The 17,908-nt window shown below is 37.7% G+C and overlaps 1 protein-coding gene across 1 annotated transcript; it reads left to right on the top strand.

The window, feature by feature from the left end:
• Positions 4,580 to 6,120, top strand: LOC109838894. The gene is made up of 3 exons (XM_020407323.1): positions 4,580 to 4,984; positions 5,434 to 5,607; positions 5,881 to 6,120. The coding sequence occupies exons 1-3, from the start codon at positions 4,580 to 4,582 to the stop codon at positions 6,118 to 6,120; spliced, it is 819 nt and encodes a 272-aa protein (XP_020262912.1).

The following is a 17,908-nucleotide window of genomic DNA, read 5'->3' as shown; positions in this document are numbered from 1 at the left end:
AGTTTAGAGATCTGAATAGTAAGATATTGATAAAATTAATTTGCACGCATATATTATTCACAATCACTGTTCATACATGTCGTACTGTTCATAGTTATTGTTCATGTTTTATGACCTTTATTTTAATGTATTTGACATGTCATGATATTATTGCATAGAATTAGTTGTATTTATTACTCCTTATCATGTTTGAGAACCAATAGGAGTTCATGACTTAGTGACCCTTGCGCATTATGAACAAGTCCTAGAGACTTGTGTGTGTGTTGACTTGGAAACACAAGAAATGTTGGGATGGTAAGGTCTTGGTTCATATGATCGGATATGGTTGTTAATGTATCTTCCATACTCACACCAATGAACCGTTTCGCACTGGGGTTGGTCCGTTGGGCCACTGAATCGTTTCACACTTGGCAGTGAAATCATTTCGTCACCCGAGTTTTACTTGAGTTCGGACCAGGCCGTAATGGAATTGCGTGTAGTCCTCTCACCGAATCGTTTCGCGGGTTTGGATACATGTAGAGGATTTGTGAACAATCAGTTATCCGATAATATGAACATTGACTTTATTTGAGATATGGACCAGTGATCTATTATAGGATGGCTAGCTACTTGACCTCGTTACTTGGTTGATTTTTTGATTATTCTGATTATTATACTCTAGTGGTGGATTGCATCTAGATTGTTCGAATTCCAGTTGCATGCTGTTATTACATTGATCGTTCGACCGTTTCTATTCTTCCTTATGGGATCATGACATGTGCCATACACGCTGACGTACTCCTATTCTCTTAGGTTGTACGTCAGATTTAGATGATGGACAGGTTCAGCTTGGAGATGTGCAAGGGCCAGAGTATCCTCAGCAAGAGTACCTTGCCGATAGAGTAGAAGCCGAAGCTTAGTTATTTCTTTAATTAGTTGTTGGTTTTTGGTTTACCTTGTAGCACTTTCCATTCACGTTAGGTCGATATATTTTTATATTTTCTCCAGTATTTAGTTGGATAGTTTTGTATTATGGCATATATGACCTGAGTATTATGTCTTGGATGATATTTCTTTTATGATATGAATCATTTTGTTCTGATTTGTTTATTATATTCTTGCTAACTGTGATCATGGACTTATGACTTTGCATTCTATTGCTTGCTTAGCGTATTAGATTGAGCAGAAAGGATCTAGTATTTATTTCTCATCAGTCTGATATGTCGCGGGCTTGCTCGCGTCCCGATTCTCGGATACTTAGGGAAGCGGGGCGTGACAGGGTTTGTTGGTGGCCAATGTAGGTCATGGTCCTGAGTTCCAACCAGTGAGAATATAATAAATAATTTAGACGCATATCATTATTTCATCCATAAGACTATACTTAAGCCATTATCCTATAATCTTGATAAATTATGTTTTAGTCCCTACCTTACTCAATTTCGATTTTGATTTTGACTTGATTTTCTTATTCTTCTTGCAATGACTTTGATCCTTGTTTTTCTCTTTCTTCACCTTCCCTTTAGAACAATAGTGGATACACGTAGAAATGGTAACTCATTCGGCAGCAGTGGCGCACTACTCGAAGTGGACCCGCACTAACTTCTGACAATGATTCAGGGACTAGCAACAAATCACCAGCCTCCCCCTCGCACAGAGCCTGGTGTTAGAGAATTCTGGTACATATGACCTCCTTCTTTCTCTAGTGCTGACGGACCTCACCTAGACCATTCTCATGGTGACCCATATTGCTCCTGCAGAGTGGGTGGATCTTATGGATGTCTAGCTCACTGATACTGCACGGATCTGGTGAATGACTGAGAAGACCCATCTTGGGAGGCCGATTCCGTAGGAGAATTCACGAATCACTTCAATAGGAAATACTTTCCCCAGTCTGCCCGAGACAAGCTCATGCAACAATTTGTCGAGCTTAAGTAGAGAGGTTGGTCGGTTGATGAGTACGAAGCTGAGTTCTCCTCTCTTAGCCAATACGCTCCTCACCTGGTTATCTACCCCACCATTAGGAGGCATCAGTTTTAGAAGGGTCTAGAAAAGTATATCAGGTTTTCTCTAGCTAGTAGGGCACTTATGACTCATGACATCATGCTGGATACAACACGCGTGATCAAGAGTGTTCAGACAGAACCTGAAGATCCGCATGTGGTCCACAGTAGACCACCAGTGGCCCTAGCCCGGAATGTTGAGCGTCCCCCTTCGAGGTAGTAAATTCTTCAGAGGCAATAGTTTTCACAGCAACAACCACTTCCTCAAGGCCACCCTTATTAGCGCTCTGGAGTGCAGACTCGCAACCAGCCTTCGGTCAGGTGTTCCTATTGTGGATTCTCTAGGCATACCCAACAAGAGTTCCGCAAACATCTTCGTCTGTGCTACATTTGTGGGCCTTCGGTGAGGTGTTCTTATTGTGGCTTCTCTAGGCATACCCAGCAAGAGTACCGCAAGCGTCTTCGTCTGTGCTACATTTGTGGATCCCCCGACCATGTCAGTCAGGACTGTCCACAATGATAGCAGGCCCGTTTGCCCCCACCTCCAGTTCGGGCAGCTCTTCCAGCTCCACCTCAACCTGCCCCAGTAGCACCGGCTTAGCAAGGACCCCATCCCCGAGCATGACCTCTTCTTCATCAAAGGCAAGTTTATCAGGAAGAACGGAGGCAACAACCACCGCATCAGATATTTATGATGACGGCTGTGGAAGCTGAGGCGAATGACCAGGTCATTATTGGTAAGAGTTGTTCATTCACAGTTTTGCTTGCATATGATTTTCCTATTTAGTATTGCCTGATTTTTCTTCTGCACTAGGCAAGGTTCTTATTTCTTCCATCCCTGCCTTATCACTTTTTGACTATGGAGCTTCCCACTGTTTCTTGTCTCATCATTTCGCGACTACACACTCTCTTCCTATAACTTTTCATTCCTCGGGCTGGAATATCAACACTGACAGTAGTGTCTTGGTGACATCCAGTAGCTATGAAGCATGTCCTGTAGTCATCTGTGGGAGAGAGCTCTTCGTAGATTTCCTGGTGATCGATTTGCCGAACTTCGAAATAGTTTTTGAATGCATTAGTTGGGGACATTCTTTGCCACCATCGATTATCACTGTTAGAGTATAGCATTTGAGATACCGAATCACCTAAGGTTTGAATTACTCAATAGCAGTATCTTGATCAGACCTATGAAGTACAGAGCTAAACCAAAGGAGACAACGTTTGTTGCCATGCAAGTGGAACTAGAGAAGCCAATTATAGTTCGAGAATTTGAAGATGTATTCCCCGATGACATTTACGGGTTGCCACCGGATCGGGCGATCGAGTTTTCCATAGAAGTGAAGCCTGGTACTACACAGATCTCCAAGACCCCTTATCGTATACCTCCGGCTGAGTTGACCGAGCTTCGGACTCAGTTGGATGATCTTATGCAGAGAGACTTAATACGACCTAGTGTATCGGCCTGGGGAGCACCCGTATTTCTTGTGAATAAGAAGGATGGATCCAAGCGCATGTGCATCGACTACCGGGAGTTGAATGTTGTGATAGTGAAGAATAAGTACCATCTTCCCCATATCGATGATATCTTTGACCAATTAAGAAGATCGAGAGTATTTTCTAAGCTAGATCTGTGGAGCGGATATCACCAGGTGAAAGTCAAAGACTCTGATGTTCTTAAGACTGCATTTTGGATGAGATACTAACACTATAAGTTCTTAGTGATGCCGTTTGGTGCGACTAACGCGCCAGCAATATTCACGAACTTGATGAATTTGGTGTTCTACGACGTGCTGGACAAGTTTGTAGAGGTTTTTATTGATGATATCCTGGTATACTCTAAGATTGAAATGGAGCATGCGGAGCACTTGCGGTATGTGGTGTAGACCCTAAGAGAGCATCGTCTATTCGCTAAGTATAGTAAGTGCTAGTTCTGGCTAGATCGTATCATGTTTCTAAGACACGTGGTGTTAGCAGACGGCATATCTGTGTACCCGGAGAAAGTATCTGCTGTTAAGGATTGGCCTACCCCTAGGACAATATCTAACATTAAGAGCTTTCTAGGGCTAGCTGGATACTACCGACACTTCATTAAGGATTTCTCAAAGATCACGCAGCCGAGGACGTTACTTACAAGGAAGGATATTAAATTCGTCTAGTCCGACGCTTGTGAGCAGGCGTTCGAGGAGTTGAAGTCTCGACTGATATTGGACTCGGTCTTGACGATACCAGACAAGAGTAAGAACTTTGAAGTACTCTGTGACGCATCTGGCAGAGGATTAGAATGCGTTCTTCAGCAGAATGGTTATGTGGTAGCATATGCATCTCGTCAGTTAAAGCAGCACGAGAAGAATTACCCTACCCATGACCTGGAGTTAGCAGCTGTGGTTTTTTCTCTCAAGCTTTGGAGATATTATTTGATGGGAGAGCAGGTGAAGGTGTTCATGGATCACAAGAGCTTGAAGTACATATTCACACAGAAGGAGCTCAATATGAGACAACACAGATGGTTAGAGCTGATGGCAGACTAAGACCTCGATCTTCAGTACCACCCTGGCAAGGTCAATGTGGTGCCAGACTCTTTGAGCCATTTTCCGATGATCATGACCCTCACAACTCAGTGGAGACTTCAGCAAAATGTGAGGGATATGGGTATAGAAGTTGTACTTCCAGGAGTCACTGCTTCTTTGATGAGCCTTCAGGTTCAATCGACATTGGTCGAGCGAATCAAGCCTGCACAGTTAGGTGACACATTTCTTCAAAGATGCAAGGAGTTAGTAGCAGCTGGTCTTCATCCAGAATTTGTTATCCACAAGGATGGATCTTTATGGTTTGGAAGTCGTATCTGCGTGCCAGAAGGAGATGTTTGGAAAGAATTATTATGGGAATCTCACAGCTCACTATATTCTATTCACCCTGGAGGCACGAAGATGTACCAGGACCTAAAGCTGAATTTTTGGTGGCGTGGTATGAAGAGAGACGTTGTTCGCAGTGTGGAGAAGTGGCTTGTCTGTCAGTAGGTGAAGGCAGAGTATCAGCGCATCGAGGTCTACTGCAGCCGTTGCCTATTCCGGAGTGGAAGTGGAAACACGTCACCATAGACTTCATTACTAGTTTACCTCAGAGCACTAGAAAGAATGATGCTGTTTGGGTGATCATAGATCGATTAATCAAATCGGCTCACTTTATTCCATTTTGAGTGGGACAGTCGACAGAGCTTCTTTCTCAGAAATACATGGAGGAGATCGTGCAATTGCACAGAGTTCTAGTGTACATCATCTTGGACCATGATGCCCGATTTACTTCTGAGTTCTAGAAGAGTTTGCAGGTGTGTCTTGGGACCAGTCTTAGTTTTAGCACAAATTATCACCGTCAGACCGATGGACAATCAAAAAGGATCATTCAAATTTTAGAGGATATGTTTAGAGCTTGTATGCTTAACTTTCATGGATCCTAGGAAGATCATCTGCATCTGGTGGAGTTTGCATACAACAACAGTTTCCAGGTTAGCATTGGAATGGCCCCTTTCGCGGCATTGTATGGGAGGAAGTGTCGTTCTCCTTTGAGTTGGGACGACGTTGGTGAGCTAGAGATTTTTGGGACCAAATTGATTGCCAAGTTAGTTGATGCAGTTAGGATCATACGGGAGCGACTTCGTATAGCGCAAGACCGATTCAAGAATTAGGCAGATGTGAAGCGTCGACACATGTAGTTTCAGCTAGGTGATCATGTGTTCCTAAAGATTTTCCCCAACCGAGTCACCATTCACTTTGGAAGGTGTGGTAAGTTGAGTCCACGATATATGAGACCTTTCGACGTATTAGAGAGAGTTGGAGAAGTAGCGTATCGACTTGCATGACCACCCGTATTGGCTAGAGTGCATGACATATTCCACATTTCTCAGTTGCGGAGATATGTCGGAGATCCGAGTCATGTCATAGATTTCTCAGAGATTAAGGTGCAACCAAATTTGGCATATGAGAAACAACCTGTGGTGATTCTGAAGCAAAGAGAGAAGACTCTCTGGAACAAGACCGTCATACTTGCTCGTGTGATGTGGCACCCAGATTCTCCTGGCGAGTCGACTTGGGAGACTGAGTCTGAGATGCGACAACGATACCCTCATATGTTTCCTGAATCTTAGCTATCACGTATTATATCTTATCTTGTATTGTTCTTATATTACATTCCCCTTTGCTTATGGATATGAAGTTTATTTTGAATCCTCCTCTATATGAGTTGAATTGTGTCTCTCGTTCTATATTTCTGTCATTGGGTTCTTTGTGCATCACCCTTATTTTAATTCCGAGGATAGAATTTATTTTAAAGGGGTAGAATGTAATGACCATAAATTTTTTGATATTAATTTGAATAAATTTTTTAGTATTTTAAATATTAATTTTTTAAAAGAGTATTTTTTCTGTGTTTTCCTCTCTAACCTTTAACCACTCTGCCTCTCTCTCTCTCTCTCTCTCTCTCTCTCTCTCTCTCTCTCTAACCTCCTCATGTCTCCTCCCTACCCCCACTTCCTTATTTTCCTCCTCATTCCTTCACACCCCTCCCTCGTGTTTCCCCCTGCTACATCTCTCTCCTCCTCAAAAGAACCCCTCTCTCTTCCCTCTTCATCTCTCTCTACTCCCTCCCCAACAGCAAACAAACCCAGCCCAAGCTCTCTCCACATCTTACTTTCTTCTTCTTCCTGCGCCACCACTAGCCCGCCGCTCCTTGGCAACCTCCTTCGACCTTCGGTAAGCCCGAACAATGGGAAAAGGCTTCAAACAGTGAGGAACGAGCTCGAGTAGCGACCGAATAGCGAGCATATTTCGGCAGCCTTGTGCCGACTTCACATGCACTTTTCGGCCACCTCCAGTCTACGTTTCTACCACTGTCTTCTCTGATGAGTAGGACTATATATTATTTATCACCTCTGATTTTTATCACATTCTAACTCACTCTCTATCTCTCTCGGTATCATCCTAAATATCGCTGGACGGCAAGCAGTTCGCAGAAAACTACAGCTTTGTGCCGACTTCGCACGTATTTTTTGATCACCTCCGACCTCCGTTTCTACCACCGTCTTCGTCAATGTGTAGCCCTTTATATTGTCTATCACACGGTATCTCCCTATCACTTGGGTTTATTGTCTACCTTTTGTTATATCACTTCGAATATCGCTCATCGTTACTAACACATCTCTTTTGTATTCTAACCGATTGACCTTCCGACGAGGCCGCAAAACCCTTGTGAACTGTGCAGCCACCCCGATGACCCCACTGCCTCTCTACGACACCCTTAACATCACCGAGGCAAGATCCTTTTCTCATTGACTTGTCATTACAATTTTTAGATCTGCTGTGAATCAATTATGTGCATAATCAGGCTGTAATATGATTATGTTGTAGGGTATAATGTGATAATCTGCGTGAGTTTGTTAATGAATGATATTAAATAATAATAATATGATAAATAATACTGTTGTAGTTATATCTGTGAAGTGATGAGCATGATATGTATTTTTAAGCCCATATATGATGAGTGGATATGTTAAAAACTAGATTATGATTAATTATGAGATGTATTTGAAGAAAGAATATTTTTAAAGATTATTTTAAATTATTAATTATGAAAAATAACTTAAAGGAATTTATTTTAGAAAATAAATTATTTTAAATTATTATACTGAGAAATAAATTAGAAGAATTTATTTTACAAAAGGATTATTTTAAATAAATAAATTTATTATTTTCAAAGATTATTTTAGAATAATTTTATGAGAAGTTTAGAGTTCTCAATAGTAAGATATTGATGAAATCAGTTTGCATGCATATACTACTCAAAGTCATTGTTCATACATACCGTACTATTCATAGTTAATGTTCATGTTTTACGATCTTTATTTTAATGTATTTGACATGTCATGATATTATTACATATAATTAGTTGTATTTATTACTTCTTGCCGTGTTCGAGAACCAATAGAAGTTCATGACTTAGTGACCCTTGCGCATCATGAACAAGACCTAGAGACATGTGTGTATGTGTGTGTTTGTGTGTGTTGACTTAGAAACACAAGAAACATTGGGATAGGAAGGTCTTGGTTCATGTGATCAGATGTGGTTATTGATGTATCTTCCAGACTCGCACCAATGAACCATTTCGCACTGAGGTTGGTCTGTTGGGCTAGTGAATCGTTTCGCACTTGGTCTGTAAAATCGTTTCATCACCCGAGTTTTTCTTGAGTTCGGACCAGGCCAAAATCGGATAGTGTGTAGTCCTCTTATCAAATCGTTTCGCGGGTTTGGATGTACGTAGAGGATTTTTGAACAGTCAATTATCCGATAATATGAACGTTGACTTTATTTGAGAAGTGGACCAGTGATCTATTATAGGATGGCTAGCTGCTTGACCTCGTTACTTAGTTGATTTTTAGATTCTTCTGTTTATTATACTCTAATGGTGGATTGCATCTAGATTGTTTGAATTCCAGTTGCATGTTGTTATTGCATTGGTCGTTCGACCATTTCTATTCTTTCTTGTGGGATCATGACGTGTGCCATACACGCTGACGTACTCCTATTCTCTTAGGTTGTACGTCAGATTTAGAGGACGGATAGGTTCAGCTTGGAGATGTGCAAGGGTCAGAGTATCCTTAGCAGGAGTGCCTTGCAGACAGAGTAGAAGCCGAAGCTTAGTTATTTCTTTAATTAATTAGTTGCTGGTCTTTGGTTTTCCTTGTAGCACTTTTCATTCCCGTTGGGTCGATATATTTTTATATTTTCTCCAGTATTTTGTTGGATAGTTTTGTATTATGGCATATATGACCTTAGTATTATGTCTTGGATGATATTTCTTTTATGATATGAATCATTTTGTTCTGAGTTGTTTATTATATTGCTTGACGCTTATGATATGAATCTTTTATGATATTTCTGTGATCAGGGACTTATGACTTCGCATTATATTGCTTGACGCTTAGCATTTTAGATTGAACAGAAATGGTCTAGTACTTATTTCTCCTCAGTCTGATACGTCGCGGGCTTGCTCGCATCCTAATTCCCGAGTATTTTGGGAAGCGGGGTGTGACATTTGGAAATATGATTTTTCAAATGGAAAGTAAATTTAATAAGTATTTTAGGATTATTCTTACTTATTGTTATTATTTTTGGTTTGGAAGTTCTTATTGATCCATGTTTGAAGAATGTTGGCCTTCAAAATTTGTTAAATTCTTTGCTTGAGAACATGATAATAGACACTAATGATGGACCGACTGTTACTGATCTTACTCTTCATAACACTATTAAATATTATTTTCAAAGATTATATGATGAGTAAGCAAGTAGATACAGTGTCTATTGCTTCCGTTTCTACGAGTTCAAGCCATGGCAAAGGTAAGAGATTTAATAGGCAATTAATGATAGCGATGCTAACTTGTAGTCATGGATCTGGATCTGGATCATCAAAAAAGTTTCTGAAATTGAACAAATTTAACCGCACCTTTAGTTAATGCTCAAAATAATGATTTTGATACTTTGCAATGGTGGAGAGCATATGGAACAATTTCATATCCTATACTTTCCATCATAGCTCGTGGCTTACTAACTATGCAGGTTTTTATAGTAGTTTCGGAATCCGCCTTCAGCACATCAGGATATTTGATCGATAACCACAAAACATCGCTAGATCGATCTACTGTACATGCGGTAATATGCCTACAAGATTGGTGGAGGTCCGAGAAGAGAACTCAAGGCATCGATCAGATGGCTAGTAATTAAGATAAACTTGAAGAGTTGGGAATATGAGATAGAGCTAAATAATAGAAATTACTCATTAGTTTATAATTTTTATTTCTTACCTATAAATCTGTGATAAATTATTTTGGAAAGAATTATAAATGATAGTAATATAGATGAGTATGTGTCAACCTAGTTGGGATGTATTCATCTCTTGTGATACGACAAATTAAAAAAAATTATAATTGTTAGTGATTAATAGTAAAGAATTTATTTTTTATTATTTAATTTTTATGATATTTGTATTTATAAATTGTATAAGTGTAAGTGATTAATAATATGATTGATTTATTATCAAAATTTCGCATATTTTATTTTTTATATTACTCTTGAAATTTTTTTAAAATAACTTTTAAGAAAAATAAAAGAAAAAAACCGACTGGCCCGATGTCCGACCCGCTCTGACCTGGGTTTGGACCCGGCCCCGGCCCGGACCAACCGGGCCCGAGTTTAGGTTGCCCTTTTTGCCCAGCCCAAGCCTAATTTTTCAGGTCGGGCAGGTTGAATAGCCCTAGGGACATTGCCGATCTCGCAACTATAAGTTTCCCCAAGTAAAAATTGTTCCCACTACATTATGGATACTAGAAGGAACCGAACGATATTATATTGTATATCAAATATACATAATTCACCGTAGAACTTGTTCTCCTACGCCAAAAATATTTTACTAGATTGTGGAGGGCACATATCACATGAATGCATATTAAAGAAATTAAAGTTTACATATATAAACATTTGTAATGAATGCTAGCTTTTCAAAATGAAAAATATCTTAGGGACCCAAAAACATGGGACCCTACATGGGACATGTGAGGTGCTCCATCTCTGTCCCATGATTTACTATTCATGAACAGTGCATCATGGGAGAGGGAGCCGACACCTCACTTGTCCTATGTTTTTGGGTCCCTGTAGCATCACCCTTGGAAGACTATGACCGACCTAATAATTAAGAACTACAAATTGAACCTACAAATTTGACGAGTAGACACGAGAAGCCACAAATTAACTTAATTTTATCTAACACATGATGTAGGACGTTTAATATGAGTTGGGGTCTATTTAGATTAGGAAATATAAATTGGGAAATAAATTCAATTTTAGAGTCAAATTAGATTAGGAAACAAAAATTAATTTTGATTCATGATTTGTTTCCTCTATTATAAGGAGTCTTTTTAGGATAGAATTTGACACTTTTTTTAATTTTGATTCATGATTTGTTTCCTCTATTATAAGGAGTCTTTTTAGGATAGAATTTGACACTTTTTTTTATAATTCTAGTCTTACTAGTTTCCTCTATTATAAGGAGTCTTTTTAGGATAGAATTTGACACTTTTTTTTATAATTCTAGTCTTACTAGGAGTCTTATGTGATATTTTCTATATGTTTTTTGTAATTCTAGTCTTACTAGGAATTTTATTTGTTTTTCTATTTAGGAAGAGTCATGTAACCCCAAAGGAGAATAACTTTTCATCAATAAAATTTCTCTTTCTAATATTTTCTTCGTAGATTCGAAGTTCTTCGTGGATTCGAAGATCGTTCTTTGTGGATTCAGAGAACACCCTTGGTGGATTCTGAGGTTATCACTTTCGTGTTACGTCAATTAGTATCAGAGCCTTGTTCCTCCAATCCGATGGCAGGTGATGAAGCTCTTATTTCTCGGATTGAGTTCGACGTACTGAAGATCGATGTTAATTAGATGAAGACCGCCATAGAGCGACTTGCGTCGGTAATAGAGCGTCTGAACACGAGAGGAGTTTGAAATAACGTTGATCGTTGCCAGCGATGTGATTCGACTCCACATGATAAATTCAACAGCGACAATGACTCTAAGTAAGACCTTGGAGTTGGGAAGAGTACTAAAGAAGCAATAAAGAAAGAAGAATCACTTCCATAGTATAATATCTTCCGCATGAGGTGCATTGTGATGCAGAAGATTTGTGATGTTATTATTGACAATCACAGTAGAAAGAATCTTGTCTCTCAACGTATGGTGAATAAGTTAGGTTTAAAGACAGAGAAACACCCACCTCTCTATAAGATCGACTGGATTCACAAGGGCAATGATGTGCAGAACAATGAGACGTGTCGTGTACCTTTTTCTATCGGTCACAGATATTTTGACGATGTGTTGTGTGATGTGATCTAGATGGATACTTGTCATATGCTTTTAGGCAGGATATGACAATTCGATGTTGGAGCTACCCACAGAAGTAGAGACAATGTTTATATCTTCAAGAAAGATGGACGTCGAATTGTACTTTTGCCTCTTACAGAAAAGGAGTCATCTAAGGTAAAAGCTACTGAGGAGAAGAAACCTTTGGTGGCAAACAATGAGGCTTTAGCAGAAAACTTGAAATTCCTCCTAAGGTGCAAACAATCGTTATGCATGAGATTCATTATTGTGATAGAATGGTGAAGATGGATGATATGCATGATATTCTCAAAGGGGTTGAGAGCGATATTACACATATTGATGTTGTCTCAATGGAGGAGTGATAATTTAGAGAGTGAGACAATTGATGATATGTGTGAATTTCTTGGTGTAGGGCTAGAGACAAAGGAGATGAAAGAATTATATATGGAGTATGACGCGAGATTTTCTTCCCTAGAAGCAAAGTTGGTGAATACTTTTAAAAAGAATTTGATGATACTTCAAGCACTAGAATATGAGAAGCAACATGGAACATATTTTGAGGAGTTTTTGAAGTCAAGTGCACATCCACATGCCGCCAATAAAATACACATGATGTCTGAAAGAATAATATATGAATTTCATTCAGAAGAAGTCCTAGCCGAGAACATAAAACAACAGATGGAGAAAATCAATGCTAAGTACAAAGCAGACGCTGGTCGTTGTAAGAAAAGAATATTATTTATCAATGAAGCTACTATTCTACCAAATATATGCTCAGGGTCGAGTTTCTTTCAACAATGGGAGACTGATGTAGGACACTTAATCTAAGTTGGAGTCTATTTAGATTAGGAAATATAGATTAAGAAATATAGATTAGGAAATAAATTTAATTTTAGAGTCAAATTAGATTAGGAAACAAAATTAATTATAGATGAGTGAATGTGACAAAGAATGAATATGATTAATAAGGCAAGAAGGAAAAAGAAAATAAAAATCAAGGATGTGACAAAGAATGAATATGATTAATAAGGCAAGAAGGAAAAAGAAAATAAAAATCAAGAATAAAGAAAATAAAATTCAAGAATAAAAGAAAATGCAAGAAATTAAAGATGGTGGATTTAATTATAGATATGGGTAATCTAAAATTGAACCCACTTCTTAGAAAATGATGATTCCCTAGAGGGTTCTAGCCTAAAGGCGAATAAAAAAAACCTAAGAGGGTTCTAGCCTCAAGGTGAATAGTGCAAAAAATTAAAATCTAATTATAAAATAAATTACAAAATCTAATTACAAAATATAATTGCAAGAATTAAATGCAAGAAAATAAATCTACTCTATAAGCATGAAATAAATCTAAGGCAAGAGGGTTCTAGCCTCTTGGCTATTTAACAAGAAAAATAAAATCTAATTATAAGCATGAAAATAAATCTAACTAATAAGCAATAAAAGAGAAATAAAATAGAAAAAGGAAAGAAATGCAAACCTTCAAATAATTCTCCATCTTCATCTTCATCTTCATCATCCAACAAAGAGAAGAAGAGAAAAATTTAAAGTGGTGAAAAAATTATTATTATTAATTGCAACTAAAGTTATAATTTTTGGAAGGCCTTCTCAATTAAGAGTAGCCCTCCTCTCCAAAAGGAGTTTACAAAATTTTCACCCCCTTCACCCCTCACTCTCTACCCCTATTTATAGTAATCTTCAATGAATATGAGCCATTGGATTTGTCTTGAGCTCCAAGCAACAATCTCCACCTTTGAATTTGCTTTTTGTTCTTCTCTAATCCAACATAAGAGGCCCATATGATTTTCAAAGAAAATCGAAAATCCAATATAAGTTTTCTGCAGCCCAAACAATGATAACACAAATCCGGTCCATTCATGCTTCAATGAATTGGAATTTTTGCAGCAAAAGAGGTCCGCCCATTCAAGTATTATTGAAAGCATTTGATTTTTCAAAATCATCTCCATTTCGTTTCGGCCATTCAAGTGGCTTTTCTCATTTAATTTTCGGCCCATAGCAAGTGCTTTTCTCCATTTAATTTTCGGCCTCATAGCAACCAAGTCCCATGTCCTCATTCATTTTCTTGGACAAATCCGGTCCATTGGAGTTTCATTGATTTCAACAAGCTAAGCAAAGTCGGCGGTCCAATATATCAAAATCAAAGCTGCGCAATTTTGATTCATTTGATAAAAAAATGCAAAAGTCCAAAACAACATGATAATTATCTTGGAGATCATTTTTTTCACTTGCTCTTTGGGGCTTCACTCATGGGCCTTCTAAAATGCTACAAAATAGAGAAGAGATATTTTAAGGCGGTTTTTATATTTAATAATATTTATTTATATTTTCATTCAATTATGTGAAAACTAAGCTAATCAACAATTATTAATGGTATATTTATTCATGTAAAATAGATAATGAGGGTATAAAATTGTAATAAAATGTGATTATCAAATACCCCCACACCTAAACTTTTGCTAGTCCTCTAGCAAAGAAAATAAAAAGAAAATCCTAACTCACTTTGGCAGGAATCGCGGTTGTATTTAGCGTATACAACAAGCCTTTAAACCCCTAGGTTACCCTAGTGGACGAGTTGTAGTCTCGTGAGGGTTTGCAGTGAATATACCCACAAAATTCCGTCAATCTTGCCAAATTAAAGAAGTTAGTAAATAACTAAATTCACTTGATAACTTTTTAGATAATCTAATTGGAGCCAGTTATCACTCAAGAAAACATTTTTATATATAACTCTAAGGTATATTTTTAAGAAAATCTTCTCATTGTAGCAATACAAAACCAAGCCAAACTTAGAAATTTAATTTAAAAGTTTTGAAAAGAACATGCTAACTCTTTGTTTTAAATAATTTTCAATTTGCTTGATTTAAAATATTTTCCAAGACCATATATACAACTATAAAACATTTATTAGTTTTTTTTTAACTCTTTCTTCCTTGGTGATTTTTTTTTCTACATTAACGGGCTTTCTAAGTGACCTTTTAATGAGTTTTGGGCCAATGGATCCCAACCCAATTGGGCTTAGGTCATTAAGTATGGAAATACTCCTTGGGCTTAATTACTCGGTCAGCTTAGGCTTTATAAGATAGAATCACCTAGAATTCAAGAGTATTATTTTTTTTTCTTTTTGGTGCCCATTTTTCGCACTCTTCTTTTGTATTTTTTTTTGTATATATATTTGAAAAATATGTAAATCAAGACATTTTGAAAAATTATTTTAAACTTTAAGCTAAGCATGCAAAAATTTCATTATTTTAAATAAAAGTCCAAGTTAAGGCTTAAGTACAGTATACTACTTTGAAAATCATTTCTTAAGAAATTTATTTAGAGTTATCATAAAAGATGAACTTAAGTAAATAACCAACTAGGGATTAGAAAATTTCAAATGTATCAAATAAATCAATTATTACATAACTCTATCAATTTGGCAAGTGAAGATATTTTTATAATTTTTTTTAAGGAAAAGAAAAAAAATGACAAAAATGCACTAAAATTGTAAAATAAAAAAAATAACTAATTCCCATCCCCACACCTAAATTTTGCATTGTCCTCAATGCAAACTCTATGATGCATAAAGTAAAGCAGATAAGAAGTGAAGCACTTACATTTGGTCGGCTGATAAAAATCTGCAATTACCTTTGGTCGGAGGAGGATGGAAAAAAATTATTCTTCTTTTTCTTTTTCTTTTTTTTCTCTTTTTTCTTTTTTTCCTTTTTTTTTACAACTGAATAAGAAACTCTCGAATGAGAGAAGAATAAATTCTTTTTATTATTCTGAAATAAACAAAATAAACAATGTAGAATGAAATATTCAACATGAAGAGTTCCTATTCTACATTGAATCCTACCTTACTGTTGAAAATTCTTCCCCGGATTTTAAACAAATTCAGAATGATATAATTAATAATGTGAATTTCCAAGCATTTCGGGGTGTTCAGTAATTCATGCAACAAGGTAAGGTAGGTATTATTGGTGTCATGCATTTTGTATTTCTTAATGAACTTAGACTCTTGTACTGTGAAGTTTTGTTTTCTAACAACCAATTCTTCTGTGAAGTTCTGAAAATTTGGTTGTTGATTATTCTCCAAGAATCTAAGTTCATCAAGAAAGAGTTCTTCAAAATTTAATTCAAAGCAGCAAATGTTTAACACAGTTTTATTATTCTCAAGGACCTGATCTGCTTCTTCTAAAAACTCTAACTCTTCATCAAAAATTTCCTCAAAACTTAAATCACACTCTTCTTCTTCTTCTTCTTCTGATCTTTCCTGAATGTAGTTTATTTCTAGAGGCTGATTATTTGGTTGGTCCCCTGGATTAAAAATGTTGAGATCAGCAGTCAAATTCCCAAAGGACAGCTTCATTTGACCAGTTCTACAGTTGATGAGAGCATTAGAAGTGGCTAAGAACGGTCGTCCTAAGATGACAGGTGTCTGTCCTTTGGGATTGGAAACAGGCTGTGTTTCCAAGACTACAAAATCTACTGGAAAAATAAAATCTCCAACCTTAATCAGAACATCCTCTAACTCACCCATAGGGACCTTGACAGATCTATCAGCCAACTGTAAGGTGCATTTGGTTGGGTTCAGTACACCTAGACCCAATTGCTGATAGACTGAATATGGAAGCAAATTGACACTGGCCCCTAAGTCTAAAAGCGCCTTATCAATGTGAGTATTACCAATGATACATGAAATGATGGGGGAACCTGGATCTTTACGTTTCAAAGGTATGGGATTTGACAGCATTTCACTGATATTGGCGGCTAAAAAGACTTTCTTTGGAACATTTATTCTCCTCTTCTTAGTGCACAATTCTTTTAAAAATTTAGCATAAGATGGAATTTGTTCAATTACATCTAAGAGAGGAATGTTGACCTTAACCTGCTTGAATGTCTCTAGGATTTTCTCCTCCTGAGGAGAGTGTTTCCTAGACCTGAGTCTATCTGGAAAGGGAGCAACCGGTCTAAATCTATCAAAAGCAGGCTCAGGTTCGGGTTCAGGTTCTTGGTCATCTGAGGGGAGTGATTGTTGAATAGATTCATCAGAAGGAGAAGGAGAAGGAATTTGTACAGGATCAAGAGTTTGACTTGGCGGAGTTCTCACTTGATTATCGACCTGTCTACCTGACCGAAGTGAATGGATTGCATTCACTTGAGCTTCATAGGATGAACTGCATCCTGTGTTATTAGGGTTGACCACGGGTTGACTCGGAAATTTTCCTTTCTCTCTTTCACTCACGGCACTAGCTAGTTGACCAAGTTGGGATTCTAATCTAGCTATAGCTTGAGTGTTGGAGTTGAGCATTTGTCCGGTTGATTGCATGAAGGAATTCAACGTGCTAGATGTTTGAGTCAACATATTCGTGGTTTGAGTAGAGGCCTTAATTATGGTTTCTAAACCCCTTTCCAAGACATTGAGACGTTTATCCTGATCTGGATTGTGAGGAGTCTGAATTACAGCTTGATGAAGAGGAGACTGATTTTGATACGGCAGATTGGGTTGTTGAAATTGTGAATGAGAATTGAATGGAACTGTGTTTCCCCTAGGAAAATGTTGGGTCGAAGCGGGAGTGAAATTTTGAGTTCCGGGAGAATTTCCTAGATTCCATGCAAAGTTGGGATGATTTCTCCAACCTGGATTGTAGGTTGGAGAAAATGGATCATTTCTAGGGTGCTGGAATGCAGCGTTCATCTGTTCTAATGAATGATTGTTTCCTAAGAGAGGGCGTTCATCTGTCCTAATGCATTGTTGTTTCCTAAGAGAGGGCATTCCTCTGAAACGTGGGTAGGAGACTGACAATTATGACATCCTGGGAAAGAAACATGATTGAGTTGAGCTGGAGCTCGTTCCTTAATTTCTAAGGCTTCTAACCTACGCAGAATTGTCGCCATCTTCGCTTCAGAAGCAATGTTTGACTCCAAGGAAATACCACTAGACTTAGAATGGGGAACTGATGAAACCCTGTCATCGCACTGTTCCCATTGCATTGTTT

The sequence above is a fragment of the Asparagus officinalis genome, chromosome 4, assembly GCF_001876935.1.
Source record: "Asparagus officinalis chromosome 4, Aspof.V1, whole genome shotgun sequence".
NCBI classification, from domain to species: Eukaryota; Viridiplantae; Streptophyta; class Magnoliopsida; order Asparagales; family Asparagaceae; genus Asparagus; species Asparagus officinalis.
This window is presented reverse-complemented; position numbering and strand designations above follow the sequence as displayed.

What these genes read in the sequence shown, in the direction of transcription:
- LOC109838894 (XM_020407323.1), top strand. Translation starts at nt 4,580, where the DNA reads ATGACCCTCACAACTCAGTGGAGACTTCAGCAAAATGTGAGGGATATG. An exon ending in GCAGTGTGGAGAAGTGGCTT is followed by an intron (nt 4,985 to 5,433) that starts GTCTGTCAGTAG and finishes CATGGATCCTAG; the next exon opens with GAAGATCATCTGCATCTGGT. An exon ending in TTGCCAAGTTAGTTGATGCA is followed by an intron (nt 5,608 to 5,880) that starts GTTAGGATCATA and finishes CACATTTCTCAG; the next exon opens with TTGCGGAGATATGTCGGAGA.